This window comes from Ipomoea nil, unplaced genomic scaffold (genome assembly GCF_001879475.1).
Source record: "Ipomoea nil cultivar Tokyo-kokei standard unplaced genomic scaffold, Asagao_1.1 scaffold0656, whole genome shotgun sequence".
NCBI lineage: Eukaryota > Viridiplantae > Streptophyta > Magnoliopsida > Solanales > Convolvulaceae > Ipomoea > Ipomoea nil.
In genome coordinates this window covers 763,585-786,605 of record NW_017617084.1, presented here as the reverse complement: position 1 = coordinate 786,605, position 23,021 = coordinate 763,585, and the positions used below count along the sequence as shown (strand labels likewise).

The following is a 23,021-nucleotide window of genomic DNA, read 5'->3' as shown; positions in this document are numbered from 1 at the left end:
GTCAAACCCCCTTTCACGACCTTTACCCGCCAACTTCAAAATTCCTAGTGTAAATAGGTTTGATGGGGTAGAGGATTTGCAAGGACATATCTCGTCTTACCAGGATGTGATGATGTTGATGGAGGCCAATGATGTGTTGATGATCGGTTTTTTTTTTCTTTTTTTTTTAATCCTCAACGGACAAGCCAAGCGTAGATTCACAAGGCGATTCTTTCTAAAATTTGGCAATGAAATTTATGACTCACTTCTATAGTTCTATTAGGACTGTAACACCCCCATTTTAAAAAAAAAAAAATAGAATATTGAGTAAAAGGGCATTTATTTACTTTAAAAATAGAGTTCAGATGCGGAAACAAAATAAAACACGAAACAAAAGGGGTGTTACCACTACGTTTGGGCAACCAACTAGGCCCGAACGCACAGGCTAACAAAAGAGAGTTAACATCCAACTAGAGAATACTACAATCCCGATAATAAAGCAACTACAAAGTTTTATAATCCAACTACTAGAATGAACACATCTATAATAGGGTTGACTACAAGGTGGCTACGAGCTTCTACAAACACGATCTCACATCTAGCCACCTACTCCAATGCTGAAAACAAGAAGTCAGGAAAACACACAAACACAAAGTTAGCATAAACATGCTAAGTAAGGCTTACTCTGCCCCGTAATATACACCTATGTAGTTCTCAAATAGATGTAATTCTAAAATATAGATTTTCATCAATAATAAAAGTCATACTTTACAATGTTGTCAAAAGACTTTGGAATAATCATTCAAAGCAATTTCCAAAAGATTTTACCCCAACACTTTACAATCTGGAAAGAATAAAGTGTTTTCTCACAAAAGGGGGTACTCACACATCTTTCAAAAGAATACTATTCCATTCACATATCAATCATCAAGTAACACCAACTACTCATCTTGTATTTAAAATAAATATAGCTTTGGGAGTGGGAGGAAAAATGAAGTTTTATCGAATTACTCTTTGAAATAATAATTATAGTAGTTTTATCAAAACAAGCTATCTCATAACTCTTCATAGTATACTTTTTCAAAATATATGTGAAGATATACTCAAAAATTCATTTATGTATACGCGTATGGAGAATTAATATTTATGTATTGGGAAGTAACACTCTTTTTGGAATCCACTTATTTGGAAACTAGACTAAGACTTTAAGTGTGCACCCCCAGGGGATTCCAAGCCCACTGGGTAGTAATTGACCCAAGTAGTTAGGTTTACCTACTGACTACCACTCAAACAGGGTAATGGAAACTGGATCAAAACCTTTAGGCAACCGTTCTTTCAACAATGGTGGCATATGGTCAATCTTCTATGTTCAATTTTGTACTAGTGACCCTATGGGATTCCAAGCCCGATGAATAGAAATTAGCCCAAATGAACCGTAATCACTCTTACTGAACACCACACAAAAATAATGGTTCTTCAACATTTTATCATTTCCCCACAGATAGATAATTTTCTCTAAAAATATAATTTTCTCCAAAATATACTTTCAAGGTATACTCCTTTGCAAAAATCATTTTTCAAATTATCATATGCTTTTCAAAGCTTAGTAATTGTTCTCAAAACCATTTTCAAGATATGTAAGTATGGCGGAATACAAAGCATCTTTCTCAAAGATCATTTTCAAATATTCACAAATATGGATGAACTCAAAACATATTTCTCAAAACATTTCCAAGTTTCATATAGATATGGAGAAACTCAAATCTCATTAGTGGGCAGGAACATCATCTCAGTGAAGTCCAAGTGAATAGTAACTCACTACTGAACACTCCTCAAAAATTCCCACTCTCCCAAAAGTGAAAGGGGCACAGGGAGATCAACTCAATGAAGCCCTAGTGAATGATAATCCACTCTACCGAACACTCCCCATATTTCCCCTTTCGTGGAAATTAGGACTAAAATTTTCAATGTGCACACCCCAAAGGGTTTTCTATGCCCAAATGGTAGTAACTAGCCCTAGTAACCCATGATATTTTCTACCAGGTTACTCCTAATATAAACATGACACGTGGTCCAGTATCTGGGATGTTTTCTACCGAATACTCCTCAAAATAAATAGGACATATAGCCCTAGTATTCATAATGATTTCTACTAAATACTCCTCAAAATAGGATTTTAACCCACAAAACATTCATATCCTCCGAAATCATCAAGATAACATAATATCCTCCAAAATAATACATTTTTATAACATATCCTCCAACATAATACATTTATACAATTATTCATTGCCCAAAGGCTATCAAAATGTCATTTCTCAACATAGCAGTCCTCACCGAACTCTATAATATCACGATAGTTTATATATCTCTCAAAACATAGATTTTCAAAATATAAACCACTCAATAGTAATAGGTTTCTCAACACATAAACCAAAATTCTACATTCTTATAATTATTTACTGTCCATAAGCTTTCAAAATACTCTTTCTCAAAATATATAATTTCTCCAAATAAATACGGAATTTATTAAAACCATGTAATCTTTAAAAAAAAAATACAATTTCTACAAATAGGATTTTCTCACAAACAATACTTTCTAGGAATCATAATCTTCCACATAAATCACCAACAATATACCAACGGGTTAAACAATGGGGCTCAACGGACACAAAAATACCACATACAGATTACACACATGTTTGGGCAACGGGTCCATAGGACCCATGCCGTAGTCCCTCACGGGTGAGGCAACAGGTCTCATGGACATGTGGCATCCATTCCTCACAGGATGGGGTGCCGAGTTCCATAGACCCGCCACTCCTCCCGTGGCCTTCCCACAGGATTGGTCGAAGGGCATCGTAGACCCGTGATGGAAAAACCCGGGTGAAACACCATAATTTTCAACGATCTGCAATCAAAAACCACTTCTAAGAAATCAGTAAACACTTCTCAAAAATTCTAAGACACATCACAAAACACATTTTCATTTGCAAATCATTCATATATACATAGATTTTATAAGCCAAAAATAAAAACAAGTTGTTATCTACCATGATTTGTAAAATAACAAATTTCATGAGATTTTGATAAACAGATAAGCAGATAGAAAATAGGGCAAAATAATTTTGACAAACATAAATTGTTACCTCTATTCCTAAAACCCCATGAAGCAAGAGTTCGTCCCTAAGATAGGTCTTCTACATATCTCTTCTCATACCAAAATCACAGCAACAACTCCATTTCTCAACCAAACCTCTGCAGACAACCCACATAAACACATCTATCTCAGATAACCTTATCTAAAAAAAAAATTAAAAAAAAAACTAACAAAGGAATGGAAATGGAGAGGAAAAAAAAGGAGAAAACTTACCAAAAACTTAATCCTAGGGCTAAGGAAGACGAAAATCCAGGAGGAAAATGTGTTTCTTTCATTTGTTAGGAAGAGAAGGGCTGTGAGAGAGGGAAATGGGGAGAAGCTGCGGGAATGGGGCTGCTGCTACAGTGCATATATAGCACGATAGCTTGTCTGGCTCTATTTTTTCCTACCAATGAAAGCCTCGTATTCAACCCGTTGTTGTAGAGCTTGAAGTAGAATCAAAAGACGCAATACGATCGAAATCATTTTGGGGTTATCAAGATGACCCCGCCTCCGCATCCTTTCGCATTAGTGGATCTATCGTTTGAGAGGGTCCACCACTTCTCTTCCTTAGTTCGGGCCTATTTTATTGCCTCCTTGGATGTTCACTCTACAATGAAGTATGTCAACGTTTGTCCTTTGATGGTTTACCTTTGCTTGAAAAAGATGTCGAATTGGCTTAGCCTCATTACCCCCCTTACTAGGCAATTGGACGTGCCCGAACTCCGTAAAACCGACTCAAGTGGTTAGTTTGTTAATACATTAATTGGATGAGCTTAAAAATAGTAACTCAGCTTCTTGGTTGTCACATTTACAAAAAGAATATGATTTTTCCACATGCGTGTATTTGAGCTCAGTTCCGTAGAAGGCTCGACTCACACAGTAAATGTGATGTTTGTTCTCTTCGTCATACTAAACTAACACATAATTGCTAGCTTCCTACGAGATACCCAAATAAAACAACAAGGCATACCCCTTTATTGGTTTGACCAACTGGGCTAGTGACATCTAATAATGTTTCAAGTTATTGAACGCCAGTTCACAGCCCGAGGTCCATTCAAGGATCTTTCGGCCAAATTAGAGAGGAATTGACTTAGGCTAGTTAGCCACCAATTAAGACGTTGAACCTACATGATGGACCTCGGGGGTTCTATGTTCAGGATGGCCTTTATCTTGTATTGGTTTGATTGTATGCCCTTCTCGAAACCATGAATCCCATAAACGTTCCCTTGTATACCCCGAAAGTGCATTTCTTGAGGTTTAATCTTGTGACACCCCGAAATCCAAATTCGGTTAAGGGATTAATTAAGTAATTAATCCTATTTCAATTTGTAATTTAATTCCTTAAATTCCTGAAATTTAATAGTCGAGGACTAGTAATTGACTAGTCAACCCCATAGTCAAAGTTGTACCTTGAGCTTTGTAAGGAGTTCCCTTGTTCCTTACACCTTTCCATGTTAGTAAGGGTATTCTTGACCTTTCACCTTGTGTTTGTATTGTAACCTAACCTAGTAAGAATACCTCATTTCTATCCTTACACTTTCCAAAATCCTAGCTCCATTTTCTCTCTAAAAAGGTGGGTAGCTTTTCTTCCAAGCCAAGTTGAAGCTTTGTCAAGACTTCAAGAGTTGCCTCCAAGATTCTACATTTCATACATTTGGGCATCTAGGAGGGTAAGATCCATGTTCATCTTGTGTTTTTAGTGTTTTCTTAGGTGTCTTTTCTTAAAGATAGGATCTTTATGATCTTTTGGTATGTTCTTGAAGTAGGTTTGGAAGGTGGGCTTTGATAGGAGCTTGGTGTGGTGTTAAGTGAAGGTTTTTGGTATACAAGAGGTAACCCATGCTCTACAAAATCTATTTTTGCTTACCTATGTGAATATTTCTTGGATTCTACATGTGTTTTCCTATGAGATGTGAGCGTTTATGCATTGTCTTGTGAAAATGCATATCTAGAGCTTGTTATTAGGGTTCTTGTATGCCATTGCTTGGCTATTCCTTTGATTCAAGTCACTTTGTCGTATTTGGTGAGTTTTGGCATGTTTTGGACTTGAATTTGAGCTTGGTGTTGAAAATCCCCGAAGGGATTATTTTGGTACAGGTTGGGTACCCGCGGGCGGAGCGGCGGGCAGAGCCCTACCCGCCGCCCCACCCGCGGGAACGTGGCTTGTGGGAGTTGGTACCCGCGGGCAGGACCACGGGTAGGGGCCTACCCGTGGGTCCACCCGCGGGGTACACTGTGTGGTTGATTGGGGATTTGTTCCCCGTGATTCTTTTGACTCGGTATTTGGTATATGGACTTCCCGATGTTCTTTTGTGGAACTATTTGAGTGTCTTCTTGATGTTTCGTATGTCTAGAACTATATGGTAGGAATCCATGTAGTTTTTGGTTTCGTGAATCGTGCTAAGTGTTCAACATTGTGTTTCGTTGAACCGTGATGAGTCTTGTGTGTTCTTCGGAACTACGTTTGGTTTACCCGTTTGATAAGCATGCTAGTTCGGTGTTTAAATGCTAGCGTGTGTGTTGTTTGTACCTTCCTATTGTTGATGATAACTTGTGTTATTCATCGTTGTTATTGTTGGACTGTGATCCATTCCTTGATTGAGTATGGTTTCATATCTTCGTTGTGATCCGTTGATTGATTCCTGTGTGGTGTGATGTGTGTGTGGCTTTACCTGGATTGCACGATTAGTGATATGGGACACTAGTCACCAAGGCATTGCAGTGGTCCTCGTGGTGGCCATGACATGATTATGGAGTTGTGACCTGTGTGTCAGGTTCACGTGTTTTGGGTAAGGCGTGTGTCGCCGTGTGTGTGAACGGTACCCTCGTGTGCTATGAAATCGGTGGTCTCGTTGGTGGTCGTTGGTGGGGGACGACGGTCCCAGGAGGGAATAGGTTGGACTAAGAAGTACAGGGGTCCTGGAGGTAATGGTTAGAAGAAGATATAAGGTTGGGGGTAGCCATAAGGTTGGAACCGGGCATAAGGAAGGCATATCAACTCGTGATGGGTGATGTCACGAGGGCTTGTGTAGCTGTTGTTGTGAGTTCTCTTCTTGTGACGTATGTAGTCACAAAGGCATGTGTTGCCTTGGCATGTGTTGCCGTTTGTCGTGTCTTATTCCATTGAGTTATGCATGTCGGGTGTTGGTCTATTGTGTGATGATAGACCATACCTTGAGACTTCTTGTGAGTCGTTGTTGTTCCTTGTGGTCTTGGGATGTGTTCCCGTATTCTTGTTGAGAGTGTTGAGACTTGTGTTGACTATTACTCTTGGTTTTTGACTTATATATATGTATTCTGTTTCGAAAATGGTTTTATAAACTTATATCTTACCTATGTATGATATTTCACATGTATTGGTGGGTTACCAGCATTATTCGCTGACCGAGCGTCGTCCCATGTTTTATATGCTTCTTTCAGGTGATGCTTAGATGAGTGGGCGGTCTAGTGCCTGCTAGCATAGTTTCCCCTTTGAGTTTTGTGGCCTGTGAGCCAATATAGACGTAGAACTCTATTGGATGGTTGTAGATTTAAACAATGCAGATTTAGCCTGTGCGTTCACCCTTGGGTGAGCGTGGCATAGCACCCTGTTTCCTCGTTTTATATATATATCTTATCTTTAGTCTTCCGCTGTGTTTGGTGTTTTGGTTTAAGTTATCTGCATGTTTTAAGGCTTTAAATAGCTTGGTTTTAGGGGGTGTTACAAATCTCAAATTGAGAAGTTTCATTATCGAAAATGCCTCGGTGAGGTCGACCACATAAGAGCGAGCTTCCCTGGTCTTGATGATCATGTCGTCGATGTAGGCCTCCATGTTATAGACAATGACCCACTTGAATACCTTACCTACCATTCTCGTATAAGTGGCCCTAGAGTTCTTCAACCCAAGGCCATCACCTGGTAACAAAAAAATTCCTTCCAAGCTCATGAAGGCAGTTTTTCGGCATCCTCTTCGTGCATAAAATTTTTGTGATACCCTCGGAAGGCATCTAAAAAGCTCGTTAATTTACACCCAGTCATCTCGTAAACTAGTTGATCTATATTGGGTAGCGAGAACGAGTCCATGGAGCACTCTTATTGAGGTCAGTGTAACTGACGCACATCCTCCAGGTCAGGGTTTGTGTTGAAAGACCACATTTGCGATTCACTCGGGTATAACACCTCCCAGATATAGCCGATATCTAACAATGTATTGACTTCCTTCTAGACAAATTCCCTCCTCTCTATGGATAGGTATTTCTTCCTTTGTTGGATCGGCTTCACCTTAGGGTCAATCACAAACATGTGGGTGATGACTTCCATATTGATGCCAAGTATGTTCTAGGGACCCCACTACCTTAAAGCTATGAATGACCTCGAAGTTTTGAGTTCTAAGGTCGGTCGGGAGATCTGTGCCGATCTTCACCAGCATATTATTATGTGTACTCTTGATCCAAAATGATATCCAAATCTTGCAAAGGCCTCTACATTATTATGTGTACTTAGAGATCTCTTTTCTCAATTTGTCTACACGCATTTAGGTAGCAACTCTATCTTATCTTCTAATTCCTTCGAGCTATGTCAACTTCACTCGGGGTTAGGAACTTCAAACGCAGGTACTCCATTGAGATTATGCACGGTTCTCTAATGCAGGTCAGCCTAGAACAATGTTATGGGCGCAACTGATTTTGATGACCACAAATTCAACATCCATCTTCTTGACATGTGGCTCGATGGCAACCTCTACCAGCAATAGAATCGCCCCCTCCATCACAATAGAGTCTCATGTGAAGCTGGATAACGGAGTTTTCACCTGGTTGAGTTTGGCAAATGTGTAGTAGTACATGACATTGGCAGTGTTTCTCATGCCATGAGCAACCGATATTTGATGGCGTCATTTATCTCCAAAATGCATTCTTATGGGGCAATAGTCCATCAATGAGCTCACCATTTATGAAAGGGATAAGACCGCTTATTGTGTTGGGGTCAAATAACTTTCCCTACATAGAGGCTCCTTAACCATTTCTTCATCTCTATCAGGGTGTCCCCCCCACCCCCCCCTAATCCATTGAATATGACATGAATAGCTTGTTGAATGATTTGTGTATTACATGAACAGTGTAGTAATGAGACCAATAACATGTCTTTACTAAGACAAGGAGTGTGTTATTTAAATTAATCATTCTAACTAATTCCCCGCAAATAGGGCACTCCAACCAACACACTGGTCGACCCATGAGGGTTGAGGCCGTTCGTGTTCCTTGCCAAGCTCGAGGCTATGTAGCTAGCTCCCGCTCCTTCCGGCGTCCCTTCTGCTTGGGCTTTACCAAATATCTTAATCATTTAGTTGAGATATGATTCAAACAATTACATAACTAGCTTTACACTGAGCATGCATCCACTGTGTATGTGAATATGAGTGAGTTCTACTGATTCCATATCAACATCCCTTATTCAATTATTCATCTAATACAATACACTATAACTCATTGTATGTAGATATTTTTAAGAGCAACACCAACAGTAAAACTCATTTTGAGTTGTTTTGTTAGTGCCAAGATGGAATTATGGAGAGAGAAAGAAAGAAAAAATAGGAGAAAAAACCCCAGTCAAATGTGACGAGCCTAGTGGACACGTGAACTACACGCGACCATGGGGATGAAACACTTTATTGATTTTCTTTGATCTCAAAAATAGTGCAAACACCCCTCCCCCTCCCCCCTCCCCCCTTCCCCCTCCCCCATGCCTTTCCTAGTTTTTTTTTTTTCCTCTTTCTCTTTCTTGACTTCTCTCCTCCACATCAAATGATTTCTCTCAAAAATTGAAGAAAAACAAAATCATCCATGAAAATGTCCTAAGGCTTACTCATTACAGCGCAACTATATATCTTTTATTATTTTTTTACTTATTATAATTTATATTCTCATAATTAAAATTAATAATCTTCTATATAATAAAGCCATAGAACTTTGGCCAATCAGATTATGGTATTTGTCCACCTAGCAAAAGTGACTCCGTTTTGGAAGTTTCTTTTTAAGGTAATTTCTTATTGTTGTTATTATTATTTTATTTTATATATTTTTCTTTACTTATTATTTTTATTATAATTTTTTCATAATATAAATGGGGTATTATATTAGTGTTCAATTTTTTATTTATATATTTTTCAAAATTATTTTATATAAATGGGGTATTATATTAGTGTTCTGCAAAAATTATTTTCGAAATTTAGTATTCAATTTTTTATTTTATATATTCTTGTTTGCAGGTAATGCCAACTTATTATTAGGTAGCAGTTTCATATCTCATCTGACATCTAAAAATACCTCCATTCATAATAAAATGCGTGTACTTGGATACGTGGGTAGTTCACTTTCTACGCCAAGTAGCACAGTGACTAATGGTACAAATAGAAATGTTAATGTATTCCTACTTTTATTTTTTTGTAATATTTATTTAAGTTTATATATCTATCCTATTCTTAGATATCGTATAATATGTAAGAATACAAATGTGTACTCAACCAAATTCTCTACACCTTATTTTATCAATATTAATAATTTTAAATCCTAAGATTATAATTTGGTCAAATTCAATTTGTCAACTACTATTCATTTAAATATTGCTTTAAATATTGCTTACTGATATTGATTTTTTTTTAATAGTATCAGGTACTAATGTTCAATCAAGTATATTCCAACAAACTAATTTCTACAGGAGCACGATTTATTCTAATTTTATTAGACAACCATTTGCTAATTTGACAAACGGTAAATTATTATCTTACAACGTATGTATTCATTATTTAATTTTAAAATTGTTGATATATTTGATAGTTTTAATCCCTTTACATTTAAATAGGTAACAGTTCTACCTCATGCACTGTGCAACCCACAAATACACAACCGAATATGGGAGTGAATCGTTTGTTGATGACTGAGTTTGAAAATAACAATACTGCTTCACCATGGACCTATGAGTTACTTACTTGATGTTCACCTCGCGGAGTCAATGGCGGTTAAGGAAGCCTTGTCCTGGGCTAAAGATTTGAATTTTGTGAAGGTTATCGTTTTCTCTGATTGCCAAACGGTTTGCAATTTCTTTAAAAGCTCTTTGCCTGACTATACTTATACGGGTTGTATAATCAACAAGTGTCGGGAGTTTCAACGAGACTTTGATTCTATGTCTCTTCAATTTATTCCTAGATCAGTGACCTTGGCTAGAGCTGCACGTTCATAATCTGGTCCCCTTAGTTATTTCAATTCTATTCCGCATTGTATTGAACATTTGATTTAATGAAATTTGGTTCCTTTGGTTTTCAAAAAAACAATACTGCTTCAACTTCAATGCCCTCAAATAATAATGGTTAGTATCAAATCTTTTTTAAAATAAATTACATTCAAATAATTGATAAATTATCATTCTAAATTTTAGAATGATTGATATACTTTTTATGTTTCATTTTAAAATGTGTAAAATAAAAAATTCTTCAGGTTCATGCATTGTTTTCCCCACCTTTAGACTAGAAAATGTAGGAGTGAATCGTTTGGTGATGCCAGAGTTTGACAATGCCACTAATGCTTCAACTTCAATGCCCTCTATTTAGAATGGTTAGTATATAAATTTATTACATTTATCTTAGAATTAATTTTACATTTTAATTTTAATTCTTTTAGGTACCTATTTGGACTTTGGTGATTAAACATATTCATGTGCGCATTGGGGTGCTTTGTTTTGGTTAAAAGAAAGAATAAACAAAATTATGGGGACTCAAAAATCAAAGTATTCGCTTTGTTGTACTTGTGGGAAGATAAAGTTGCCTCCTACTTCCACTCCACTGGCTGCACTATTTGGATTATTTTTTAATAACGACGATAAGAGTAGCCATTTATGACACTACACAAAATGTAATTTACAAAGAAATTTTCAATAATTTGTAAGATTATTGTATTTTGAATTCCATCAAGTTATTTTACTTTTAGTCACTATATATTAATCATTTTATATTTCTTAATTATACTATAACCATAACTATATAGTTGTGCATTGCACGGGTGACATATTAGTTAAATTACAATGTTCAAATGTAAATAAAATTATAAAATTAGAATTTAAGTAATATTTAATAATAGTAAATAATTACTACATTTTTTTTAGAAATTTACAGCATCATAAGTCATAACAATACATTCTAGTTTTTTGGAGTATTTTATTATAATGTAGCCAACTTAGTGAATTTTTGTTCATAAAGCTTAAGGGAATTCATAATTCTTCAATTGGAAAAGTCACTTCATGTCACTGGATCACAAGGTCTTTGACTAACTTAGTGATTAAGATTAGGAAAGACATGAAGAATAATGAGTAATAACCTCAACAAAATTTGCAAGTAAGCGCGTTGTTAATTATATGAATATGACAATATGTCGATTGTGGACGTCGGCATCGATCTCGCCGCCGACAAACAAAAACGTAATGTTGACCTCAAAAAGGCGGTTGAAATGATTCCGGTAATGTGAATTCACACTACTTAATGTTGACCTCAAACGCCCATTTTTGTAATTACAGTTTTGAAGCTGATCGAGCTTTTCTAGTGGCGTATTCGGCTTCCAAAAATTATTTTTATTCATTTGTACAGTGACAGATCAAAATGGCAGATACGACCGCCTCTTTATTTGGCGGCGCTCCTTTCTTTATGCTATTCTTTTCATTTTTACCTATTTCTGTTTTCCCATTTCATATTATTTTACCCACCCAATTGTAAGTGCCTCCTGCTATATAAGGGTCCAAGAAAACATTATTACGTACTATCACTGCCTTGTCAACTCCGTTGAATATATATATTTATATATATATATATATATATATATATGAGCGAATTGAAGGTGTATTCATTCAACGCCCATCTCTGATCGTTAATGCTATTACATGTGTATCGGAAAAGTGGCGAACCCAAGAGAGAGAACGAGGGGGGTTAGTGAAGATGATCATCATCCTCATCCTCATCCTCATGATGTTGTGACGATGAGGTTGGAATCGTTAGTTTCGCCCATGTTTTCCGGGCTTGACAGGGAACAGGAGATGTCTGTAATGGTTTCGGCATTGACGGACGTGGTGGCCGGCAATGATCGTCGCCGCCGTCCTCACCCGACCAATGACGCCGCCGGAGAAGCGGACCAGTTTCTGGAATCATCATCAGTAGATACAGTTTGCAGCTCATATCACAATTTTTCCATTGGAGGATATTCAGGTAGGCTGGTTATTCTTCATTATCCAACCAATTAATCAATTTCTTTCTCTTTTATCTTTAATTGGTTTGGTTTATTAACATAACAGGTGGGGAGTCTAGTGCAATAATAAGATCAAGTGAAGCAGAAGCTGCATCCTTTGTATATACTCCTCCTGCTAATAGCAGAGGGGGAGGAGGCGATAATAATGAGGGGGGAAGAAGATACAGAGGAGTAAGGCAGAGGCCGTGGGGGAAATGGGCGGCGGAAATCAGAGATCCATTCAGAGCGACGAGAGTGTGGTTGGGCACCTTCGACACCGCCGAGGCGGCAGCCAGAGCCTACGACGAAGCCGCCCTCAGATTCCGCGGCAGCAAAGCCAAACTCAATTTCCCAGAAAACGTTAGGCTCCTCAGATTGCCACCCAACCCCCTCCCCCTCCCCCTCCCCCTGCAAAATCCTCACATCACTACTACTACTACTTCTTCTTCTTCCTCGCCCCAACCCATTCTTCACAACCATTTTTCCGGCTTCATCAACCAGCCTCCAAGTTTTCTACAACAATTAATGTTATCATCATCATCATCTTCTTCTTCTTCGTCTTCATCTTCCATGCCTTATGCTCATTATCAGTCTCCAATGATTTACCCTCCGGTTAGTGCGGCCGAATACCCAGCTGCTAGTTCTTGGTCAGATTCTGCTTATCACCACCCTTCTTCATCTGGATAAGGATTCGGGCCCCATCCATAGTTTCTGTCACCCTTTTTTTTTCTTTGATGATTTTTTTGCAGATTATAATTTTATTTTTCAATAATTGCAATATAATCGTGGTTGTATTTTTGGAAGAAAATGCGATGCAGCCACGTCTGGAAGGACAGACTCTATTTTTGCTTCAACACAGATGGTTACATTGTTAAGATAATTAGCCATTTATGATTGGATTTATTATATTGATTTCAAATTTCAAATTTTTGAGTGGCCGACTATTCAAAGAAAATAAAGTATTAAAAAAACTTTATTTGACTGAAAATGTCTTTGCCTTAGATTTTTAGTCTAGAAAGATTCTCAATATTTTTTATTTTTATGTCTTTTTTCTATCCTTTTAAAATTATTCTTTGAACCAAATATGTTGTTATAACATTAAAAGATTTGGTCAGTTGGATGGGAGGACAAACATTTTGTTTCCTTAAATTCTTTATATGTTTCACTTCATAATAAGTGAGTTAATTATTTATCCAAAAAATAATAATAATAATAATAATAAGTGAGTTAATTATCGTTTTGGTCTCTCGACTATGACAAAAGTATTAAATTGGTTCTCGATTATCATTTTTGGCCGATTAAGTCCTCAAGTATTGATTTTGTGTCCAATATAGTCCTCCGTCAATTTGGGTGTTAAATGACCATCTCTTTTGAGGGCATAATAGCATTTCCAGTCTTTCCTACATTTCTACCCTTCACCAGCTTCGCAAACCTAACTTACACTCTTAGTCTACCCTTTCCTCAACCATTACTTCGGCAACGGCAACTTCCCCACAGACTTCGCCTTCTTCGACGACGTCAACAAGCCTCTCAACAATTACTTCAACGGCAAAACCTACTCCAACGTCTTCAACGCCAACTACGACACGGCGGTTGCGGCCTTGTCGCGCGAGGGCCACGGCAAGATGACCATCACGGTGGGAGAGATTGGGTGGTCGCGCCCATCGACGGAAACGAGTACGCCAACGCCTCCCTGGCCGCCAGATTCTACAACGGCTTCACCAAACACAATGCATCCAAGAAAGGCACCCATGTCTGTCCCGGCAGTGACACTGAGGTGTACATATTCGGGTTGTTCGACAAGGATCAGAAGAGCATTCTTCCTGGGACTTCGAGCGCCACTGGGAATTCTTGGCTACGACAGACAACCCAAGTTCAAGTTGGACCTTTCCGGCAGAAAGGGGGAGATTCTAACAAGCGTGCCGGAGATTGAATACCTGCCTAAGAAATGGTGCACCCTGAAATCCAACGTCAAACTCACCAATCTAAAAACCACCACCGCCTACGCCTGCGACTACGCCGAATGCACCGCAACAAGTAATGGATCGTTGTGCCACTTCCTCCCCGAAACCGACAAACTTTCGTACTATTTCAATGCCTACTTCAAGACCCAAAACCAAGCGGCTGGGAGTTGGAAGTTGGGGAGTTTGGGAGAGTAAGAGTGTAAGTTAGGTTTGTGCAGCTGGTGAAGGGTAGAAATGCGAGAAAGACTGAAAGTACTATTATGCCCTCAAAGGAGACGGTCATTTAATACCCAAACTAATGGAGGACCATATTGGACACAAAATCAATACTTGAGGACTTAATCGGCCAAAAATGATAGTCGATGATCAATTTGATATTTTCTCTATAGTCGAGGGACCAAAACGGTAATTAACTCATAATAAGTTGATCAAATTAAATTCTCTCTCCATCTCATTTTATGTGTCGGGTTCGATTAACGATGTTTGGCTGAAGTTATTTACAATTTAATTTTTCATAATATTAAGTTTAGAAGTAGTATGTTTATATATTTAGAAACTAGATTAAAAGTACTATCGAACGCACCAAAAAAATTATTTAAAAAAAAAAAGACTAATAGAAATAAGCAAAGAAAAAAATAGTTAATTTAACCAACAAATAGTAAGTAGAACATATAAAATGTGACAGAGAATATATTTTATTTATTTATGCCATGTACTTTCAGAAACAACTACTAACCCCAGTGGCTAGAGTTCTCAAAATCTATTAATATGCGTTTCCACAGGGGCGGACCCAGTGTGGGGGCAGTGGGCGCAGCTACCCCCACTTCCCCCACCCCACCCCTTTATATATATGTATGTATATGTATACATATATAGCATGAAATATTATATAAAATTTATATTTATGTAAAAAACATTAATAGTTTGAGTAGCTTAGTTGGTTGAACTCAAAATTTTATGTTATAAAAGCCTTATGTCATGGATTCAAATCTCATTAGCAACACTTTTAATTATCTTCTCTCTTTCATTTCTTCACAAGATAAATTAAATATTTTTAGTCTACTTTTTATTATTCATTTAATTAACAAATTAAATGCTCTTTTAGTCTAGTTTTTGTAAATCATTTAATTAATGTAGTATACATGTTTATAATATACTTTATTGTATTCAAATTAATTTAGAAAAATCGATCTACAAAGTTGAACTCAAAATTTTATGTTATAAAAGCCTTATGTCATGGATTCAAATCTCATTAGCAACACTTTTAATTATCTTCTCTCTTTCATTTCTTCACAAGATAAATTAAATATTTTTAGTCTACTTTTTATTATTCATTTAATTAACAAATTAAATGCTCTTTTAGTCTAGTTTTTGTAAATCATTTAATTAATGTAGTATACATGTTTATAATATACTTTATTGTATTCAAATTAATTTAGAAAAATCGATCTAACTAATAGAAATTAAAATTTAAAAGTATTTATGAATATATTGTTAATCAAATTATTTTATCTAATTGATTATGTTTCATATTTTCTCATAAATATATTGTAATTTATAATGTATTTTGTATTTTAAACTTATTATGATTATTTGATATTTTGTCATTGACATTTCTAACGTCATTTAATATTCGCCCCACTCAAATGATTTTTTGAATCCGCCATTGCGTTTCCATGCCAACATATTCAATCTAAGTTTTAAATTTTATAAGAACTGATAACAAGAGTTATAATAGATGTCCCTACAACTTTTACTTTATTTTTATTCTCATCGACGTTGTGATATGCTATTAACAAATCAATGAGTGAATGCCAAATTGAGCTTATCAATCGATTTTGACTGATTTAATTAAGTTTAACTTATTTGACTAGTTAATAAGTTACTTTTTGGTAAAATAACTTATTTGGCAATAAACCAAAATATGAAAAATTAAGACATCCCTAATAGAGATTTTAGCTCAGTTTTTGAGAAGGTTTGATCCAAGATAAAAAATAAGTGTGTTGGAAAGAGAAAATTTGAGTTATTGTAGGAGTGTTCCTTTTTTGTCACCTAAAGTGGGTCCTCACAAACTAGAATTAAAAAAAAAAAAAAAAAAAAAAAAAAAAAAAAAAAAAAAAAAACATACAAATGTAATTGGTGAGCACATAAGACCACAATAGCAGCCTCGGCGAGAGATCGGCAGAAGACCTCGGTGAACACCTCGACAGCCGCCTCGGCGGATGACCTCGGGACCTCGGCGCGAGGCCTCGGGACACCTCGGCAGGAGGTCGGTAGAAGACCTCAACAGGACCTCGCCGCGAGGCCCTCGACAGGAGGTCGGCAGCTGACCTCGGTCGCGTCGCCTGGTCTCCGGACCGGGCGTGGTCAAAGCAGGGGAAAACTGTCCCCCCGAGTTAGGCGGGCAGTTAGGAGGCCCATGGCTTGTATAAAAGGCCCTTCCTTTGTCCAATTGAGACGCGTTCACTGCTTTCATTATTAGGAGGCCCATGGCTTGTATAAAAGGCCCTTCCTTTGTCCAATTGAGACACGTTCACTACTTTCATTACTATTTGTCCTAATCAAGCCTTGTAATAGCTTATTAGCGATATCTAATACAATATACGGTCCCGCAACCTCACAACGCCATCATTTTGTCCTTTTACTACCTACGTTCTTAACCGGGTTCACTCCGGGTAATTAAATCCATCACCGAACCAAACTATAATGTTAAACCGAATGAATATCTTTTTTTTAATATCAAAATCGAAAAAACTGAATCGAATCCCGAAACACTCACCCCAGGTGAAACTTTATCGTTAGGCATCCAATTATGGAAACTAAATTCGTAGCGTCGCGACAGATCCAAATATTGCCGGATTAAAGCAAGAGAAATAAACCAAGTGACTTGTGGTCCACTGATATCTGATTGTAAAGAAAAATAGCAACAACCGGCCAGAGTGATGGGAATCAGAAAAAGCAATACGGCAACCGAGTGACACTGACGTAATATTGTTTAGCTCATCCCACACTTTAAGGTAAAGTATGAAATCACCAAATTCACACTATGATTAGGAATTTGAAGACTACTTACTCAATCCTCTATGAGAGTGTAGCCTAAATTCTGTTTAGACTTACAATTCACCTGACAGTTTATTTTTTTAAAAAAATAATTTTGAAGTGTTTTTTTTTTAACCAAAGTTTTCACCGTAGACACAATCACTAATCTCCTCCTTGCTACACCTCCTTTGGATAAGACAATTGGTTTAAAAAATTTAAAACTACTCTATACCCAAAACCAAAGATCGAACCCTTACCTTTAGTTAAAAGATGAATGAATCTCTTTCACAAAACCGCACCCCTAGGTTAAAAATAAAAATAAAAATAAAAATAATAGTAATAATAATAATAATAATAATAATAATAATAATAATAATAATAATAAATTGAAGTGTTATGTCATCTTGCAAGACTACCAATTCCAAGAATATAGTTTTAATCAAAACTAAACATTAACACTATAGTCGGAAGACTCAATTTTACTTTCTCCGTGAAATAGGAAACTAGTATTGAAGCTTTGAATTTGCATCAACCATTCCACAATATAGGCAAGCATTGGACAAGACGAGTCCTCTCAAAACCAGTTTAACAGGAAATCTTTTAATGCAATATATCCACAATTGACCGAGGAATGGAATCAAAATAAGCAATTAAAAGTGTCACATTTTGAAATAAACTAAGAGAGTTTGTGCCCTAATCAATAAGTAAATAGCATGTAAGCAAGTATGTGATGTCACCAAATCTAAAATCTTGTTGATCACAATCAATTCAATCACCAAAGGCATACAAGAAGTACATAAAAAGCACTTGGCAGAAACCGTGCAAATGTCACAAGTATTAAGATGCAAGAAGCAAGCAGCAATATAACAGCAGTAATGTCCGCTTCCAGGTTCTGCCAATGCTCCTCAAAATGGGTCATAAGAGCAGTCCTGCAATAGGGATTGAATCACCAAAACTTGATTTCAATTTCCTCGTGTGTATATACATATATACATATACATACATACATACATACATACATACATATATATATATATATATATATATATAGGTACTAATATAACGAATGACAAAAGCATCGGATACACAAATCACCTGAAGTTACTGGTATTATCTCAAGCTTTTAGTGCAGCTTTATGGACCATCATTTCTTTGTGGATCTGGTGACAACTCTTCTCTACAAGGTCAAGTAGTTTCTCCAAGTTCGACGCCCATGAATTTAAAATATCATTACTGTCTTTTGCTGGTTGGAAGCAGACAATACCCATTGGCCTGTCAATCTTTGCAACCAGTGCTTTGGATACAACCATTTCTGATAGATGCTTTTCTGCTTCCTGGTGTTAAATAAATATTAGTGCCCACATAAACCACATATACATGCAAACCCCATCACACACAAAACAAAGCAAGGGCAAAGAAAGTTGAGAAAATAGAGAATAATACAGAATTGCATATATGTAGTAAAATAGTCATTCAGAATATCCGTCACACATAGTGATGAGATGACACCCATGCAAGGACACCAGGATTCTTCACTAAAAAGGCAACTACAACTGCATAAAACATAGCTTTCCCAGCAACAAGCCAAAGCCAGAAAGCTCCATTATATGCCACTGGCATTTGTAAGGAACATTATTAAAGAAACAACCTAATGACCACAGAAGTTTATCAAACATGGTTACATAAAGCTAAAAGAACTTCAGAGGAGACACCCACACTTGATATAATAATAATAACTTAATACAGTACAGTAAAGACCATTCTAAGTATTGAGTAGTAAATCATTTTGTTCTCTATCATCCCTTATTTACTGATGATGATAGCATATACAAGGCATTTATGGGCAAATTTTATGCATCCCAATTTGAAGTTTACGGATATTAATCTGGTAATGAAATGAAGCACATCTGATTTTAAATAGTTGTCTATAGATCTCAATTCTTTACTTTATTCTTTTAGGCTCCTAGCCTTGTAAGAACAAAGACCTGAGCTTAGTCCAGATCTCCAGCACAAACTTTTATAGGTAAAAATCTCTTACACATCACTGTAGAATGACAAACAAATTGAGAAATCATGACGGTAATATAGTTTAAGTTTAGACAGCATACCTGAATAGTAAGACAGAGCAGATTTGATAGTCTGTTCAAGGTTATTCGTGAATAATACTTTGACACGACAAGGATGTTCTGCAAGGTAAACTCAAGGAAACAAGTTACTACAACTTCATTTAAAAAGCACACAAGGAACTATAACATATAATAACATGTCACGGACACATCTGATATTTGGTATCAATGCAACTAAGGCAACTACATGACAAGAATTAAAAATGAAAATGAAGATATCATGATTACATGTTCAATAACTCTCAGTCTAAGATCTTCAGCTGCCTTGTCACCTAAGGAGCCACCAAGCATATTCTTTTCATTCTCAAACTCATCCTTGAATGTGTTCCACAAAGCAGTCCACTGAATAACCTCCATGGTAATTAATTGTTTCAATAGCACCCTAAAACAAGAAGGCAAGTGGGTTTCATAAGTATATTAATGTACTTTAGTTGACCAAAAGTATCTCTTATAAAGTGTAAGGAGAAAGAAAAGCACAAATTTTTATGGAGGAGGATATGAGAAAAGAACAAACTTGAAATGAGGGATTTCTGAAAGGTTCTTATCCTCCAAGGTAGAGTTATGAAGGCTTGATTGCATAGGATCATGTGGAGACAGAACCAGGTACCAGCATATTTTCCTTAGCACCTGCATTGAACAGATCATATAAGAAAATGCTTTTTGATTATTAGGAACCATAAGAAATACTACACATAGAGGTATTTGTACACAAAAATAACACATCTAAAGAACAAGTGAAATAATATATAGGCTAATTTAGAAGACAGCTTACCGGTATCCATTTTTCTGGGTCTTCTTTTACAGAAGGTATCTCATATATTGACTTGTAACACCGGCAAATTTCAAGATAATCATTGCTATGTGAGTAATACCTACATTAGGTCAAGAAATAGATCAATACAGATAAATAAGTAGAAAAATGCTCAGATGGAAATTGATCCAAGCTTTACAGATGTTGGCATTCTCTCCAGTAGACAGAGTTCCCTACTGTAAGATTAGCAAATGAAGCAAGGAATACACAAAAAGCTCAGACAAATGGTTGACAAGACTTTTAGATGTAAGGAAAAACCATCAGGAGATACAAGGGTAAGAAAGAATCTCACATACCGAATCATTAGTTCATAGTAGATCCGCTTCAACTCCAACAGCGATGGAATATCTGCAGGAGGCTCTTCCACTACAGCTTCACCTTCTTTTGGTTTTTTCTTCTCTTTCGAAGTATCAGCCTCAAAAACTCTAGGATTGATCTTTCGTGAGAGAATTTGTGCCCGTACGTAATCTTGGCGGTCTAAACATAGACGCACCTGTAAATAAAAATATATATATTTACAAATACTTTTATACAAGGTCTCTATACAAAACAGGTCCCAGGCAATAAGATAAGGAAAGAGGTCACTTACTTGTTCAAGAATGAAAGCAATTTTTTCAGTTTTTGCCATTGCCCCAAATGTTTCAACCTGTAACCCAAACATGGTCAACCAGTTTCTATGACAAATAATACCTAGAGTGTGCTTACATCGGTTAAAATAAAATATTTCTGTAAATAAATAAATTGCATCAGTTACCGCAATTTCTTGCATCAAATCAGCAGCGTCAGCTATGAGTCCCTGCTCTTCTTTTATTTTTGCAAGTTTCTTAATCAAGCGAGCCCTCTCTATCTCAACATATATCTGCCATGTAATACCAAGGTTCAAAATCTTAGAAACAATACAAAAAGGGTAAAAAGAAAGAACAGATAATGCCTTCAAACTAGAATGACATGAAAAAATGTTAACCTTCCCAGCAGACACATTGTTAAGAGTTTTGATAAGTTCAATCTTAGTTTCCAGATCTGGAGTCTGGTCAATGTATTCCATTGCTTGTCGAACCATGGCTTGTACAGCCTGCAAAGTTCCCAAAAGGACCAAAAAACTCCCATTACTTGGTGACTAGTTAGCCTAACAAGAAGAAAAGGCTAGCAAGAAAGATCACAAACACCTATATTAACAATGAAAAAACTGAAAACTTCATCATAGCAAAACAGTTTTCTGGTTACAATCACATGAATTGAAAGGTATGAACTAAAAGGCACTTATCTAGGTTTCTCTGTATCTCAAGCAAACACACAAAGCATGCACACTGTACCATATTTGAAGAACTGTTCCATTCATTTTAATTTTCCAAAAATGAAACTAGAAAGAGAGGTGCCCTAGTGCCAATAGTAATGCAGATACAAACTGGATTTTGAAGGGATGTGAGGATAAGATGAACACCCACTCGGAAAAGAAGAGGATCTGTTCACTCACATAATTTATTCACAAATAAACTGATGCTTGAATGATAAAATTCTTGAATTCAACAACTTATACATAAGTTTAAAACTAGCCATTTTCTGGCTGAATCATCTACCAAAAATACTACAGTTTGGGTACTCCACCTTGATGAGTGTACTTAAACCAGAGAATTAACAAGCAAGTTAATAACTTTTTCCCTGTCTATATTTGGTTTTCACCTTCATGTTGTTCAAATCAAACATGGAGTATAATGCATAATGCACTTATGAGACTATGATTCTCTGGAAGCCTAAACAAAAAATCAACAAAAGGCTTCCAGCAAAATTTGCTTAACTCAAGCTCAATTTCACAAATTTTAAAACGCTGCCAAGTGCCAACATAAGGTAAATGTTCAAATACCAACATCAAACCACTAATAATCGAAAGTTTTCTAATACCACTACTTTAAACTATACACGAACACATAATATACACGCATGTATTCAGAAAAACATTTTAACCTGCTTGAGTTGACCACGACGCTTGGACAAGAGAACAATCTGATCATTGATGGTTTTCCAGGCGCACGCTTCGAAGCAGAGCTGCAGAATTTCGCTAACGGCCTTCCGGGTGCCGGCCACATCGCCGGCTTGCCTCATCTGCTTCTCGACATTCAGCAGGGCCTCTATCTGTGCCTCCAATTTCCCGTCTCCTTCCTGGACCAGAGAGAATTCCATTCGCGAAATTCAAGATCTGAAAAAAACAAATTGCATAATAAAAAAATCCAAAATAAAGACGAAGAAAGGCAAATCTAACCATCGCGGATTTGTATCTTGAATTCAATTCCAGGAAATCTGATTGAGCTCTGAAACCCTAATTATAGAAGAGAGAGGAGCTGCGATTTTATTATGAGGGTTTTATCGAATGACTTCAGCAGCTGGTAAACCTCTTTCCTTTTTCTTTTTCTGTTTTTTTTTCCCTTTGCCTTTCCGTTTTCTCTTTCTTTTTCCACTTAAATTTTTGTTTCAAATTCTTTTGGTCGATGGGATATTTTATGCAATTGGTTTTATTTATATATATTTATATTTATATATTTATTATTTTTCTTATGTTATAGACCGCATGAAGTAGCTCTCTCAAATTGAGGCAATATTAACTCTTAGTGTTTTAGTAAATTAAGAAAGTAGTTATGAACATATACTACATTCTAACAGAGTCAGTAACACTCAAAAAAAATCATTTTTTGATAAAAGCATATACTCTAAATCTTAGATCA

The 23,021-nt window shown here is 36.5% G+C and overlaps 2 protein-coding genes across 2 annotated transcripts; one reads left to right on the top strand and one right to left on the bottom strand.

Moving 5' to 3' along the window:
• The first annotated feature begins 11,889 nt into the window (after positions 1–11,889).
• On the top strand, positions 11,890–13,270 carry LOC109174750 (ethylene-responsive transcription factor ERF110-like). The gene is made up of 2 exons (XM_019323993.1): positions 11,890–12,345; positions 12,432–13,270. The coding sequence occupies exons 1-2, from the start codon at positions 12,024–12,026 to the stop codon at positions 13,049–13,051; spliced, it is 942 nt and encodes a 313-aa protein (XP_019179538.1). The 5' UTR covers positions 11,890–12,023; the 3' UTR covers positions 13,052–13,270.
• Positions 13,271–17,980: 4,710 nt separating this feature from the next.
• Positions 17,981–22,766, bottom strand: LOC109174749 (26S proteasome non-ATPase regulatory subunit 12 homolog A-like). Its single transcript, XM_019323992.1, has 12 exons — positions 22,562–22,766; positions 22,267–22,461; positions 21,269–21,376; positions 21,059–21,163; positions 20,894–20,950; positions 20,601–20,797; positions 20,266–20,365; positions 20,008–20,120; positions 19,722–19,875; positions 19,476–19,553; positions 18,463–18,701; positions 17,981–18,296 (listed from the first exon to the last, which is right to left on the bottom strand). The coding sequence occupies exons 1-11, from the start codon at positions 22,562–22,564 to the stop codon at positions 18,483–18,485; spliced, it is 1,329 nt and encodes a 442-aa protein (XP_019179537.1). The 5' UTR covers positions 22,565–22,766; the 3' UTR covers positions 17,981–18,296; positions 18,463–18,482.
• Between the last annotated feature and the right edge of the window lie 255 nt (positions 22,767–23,021).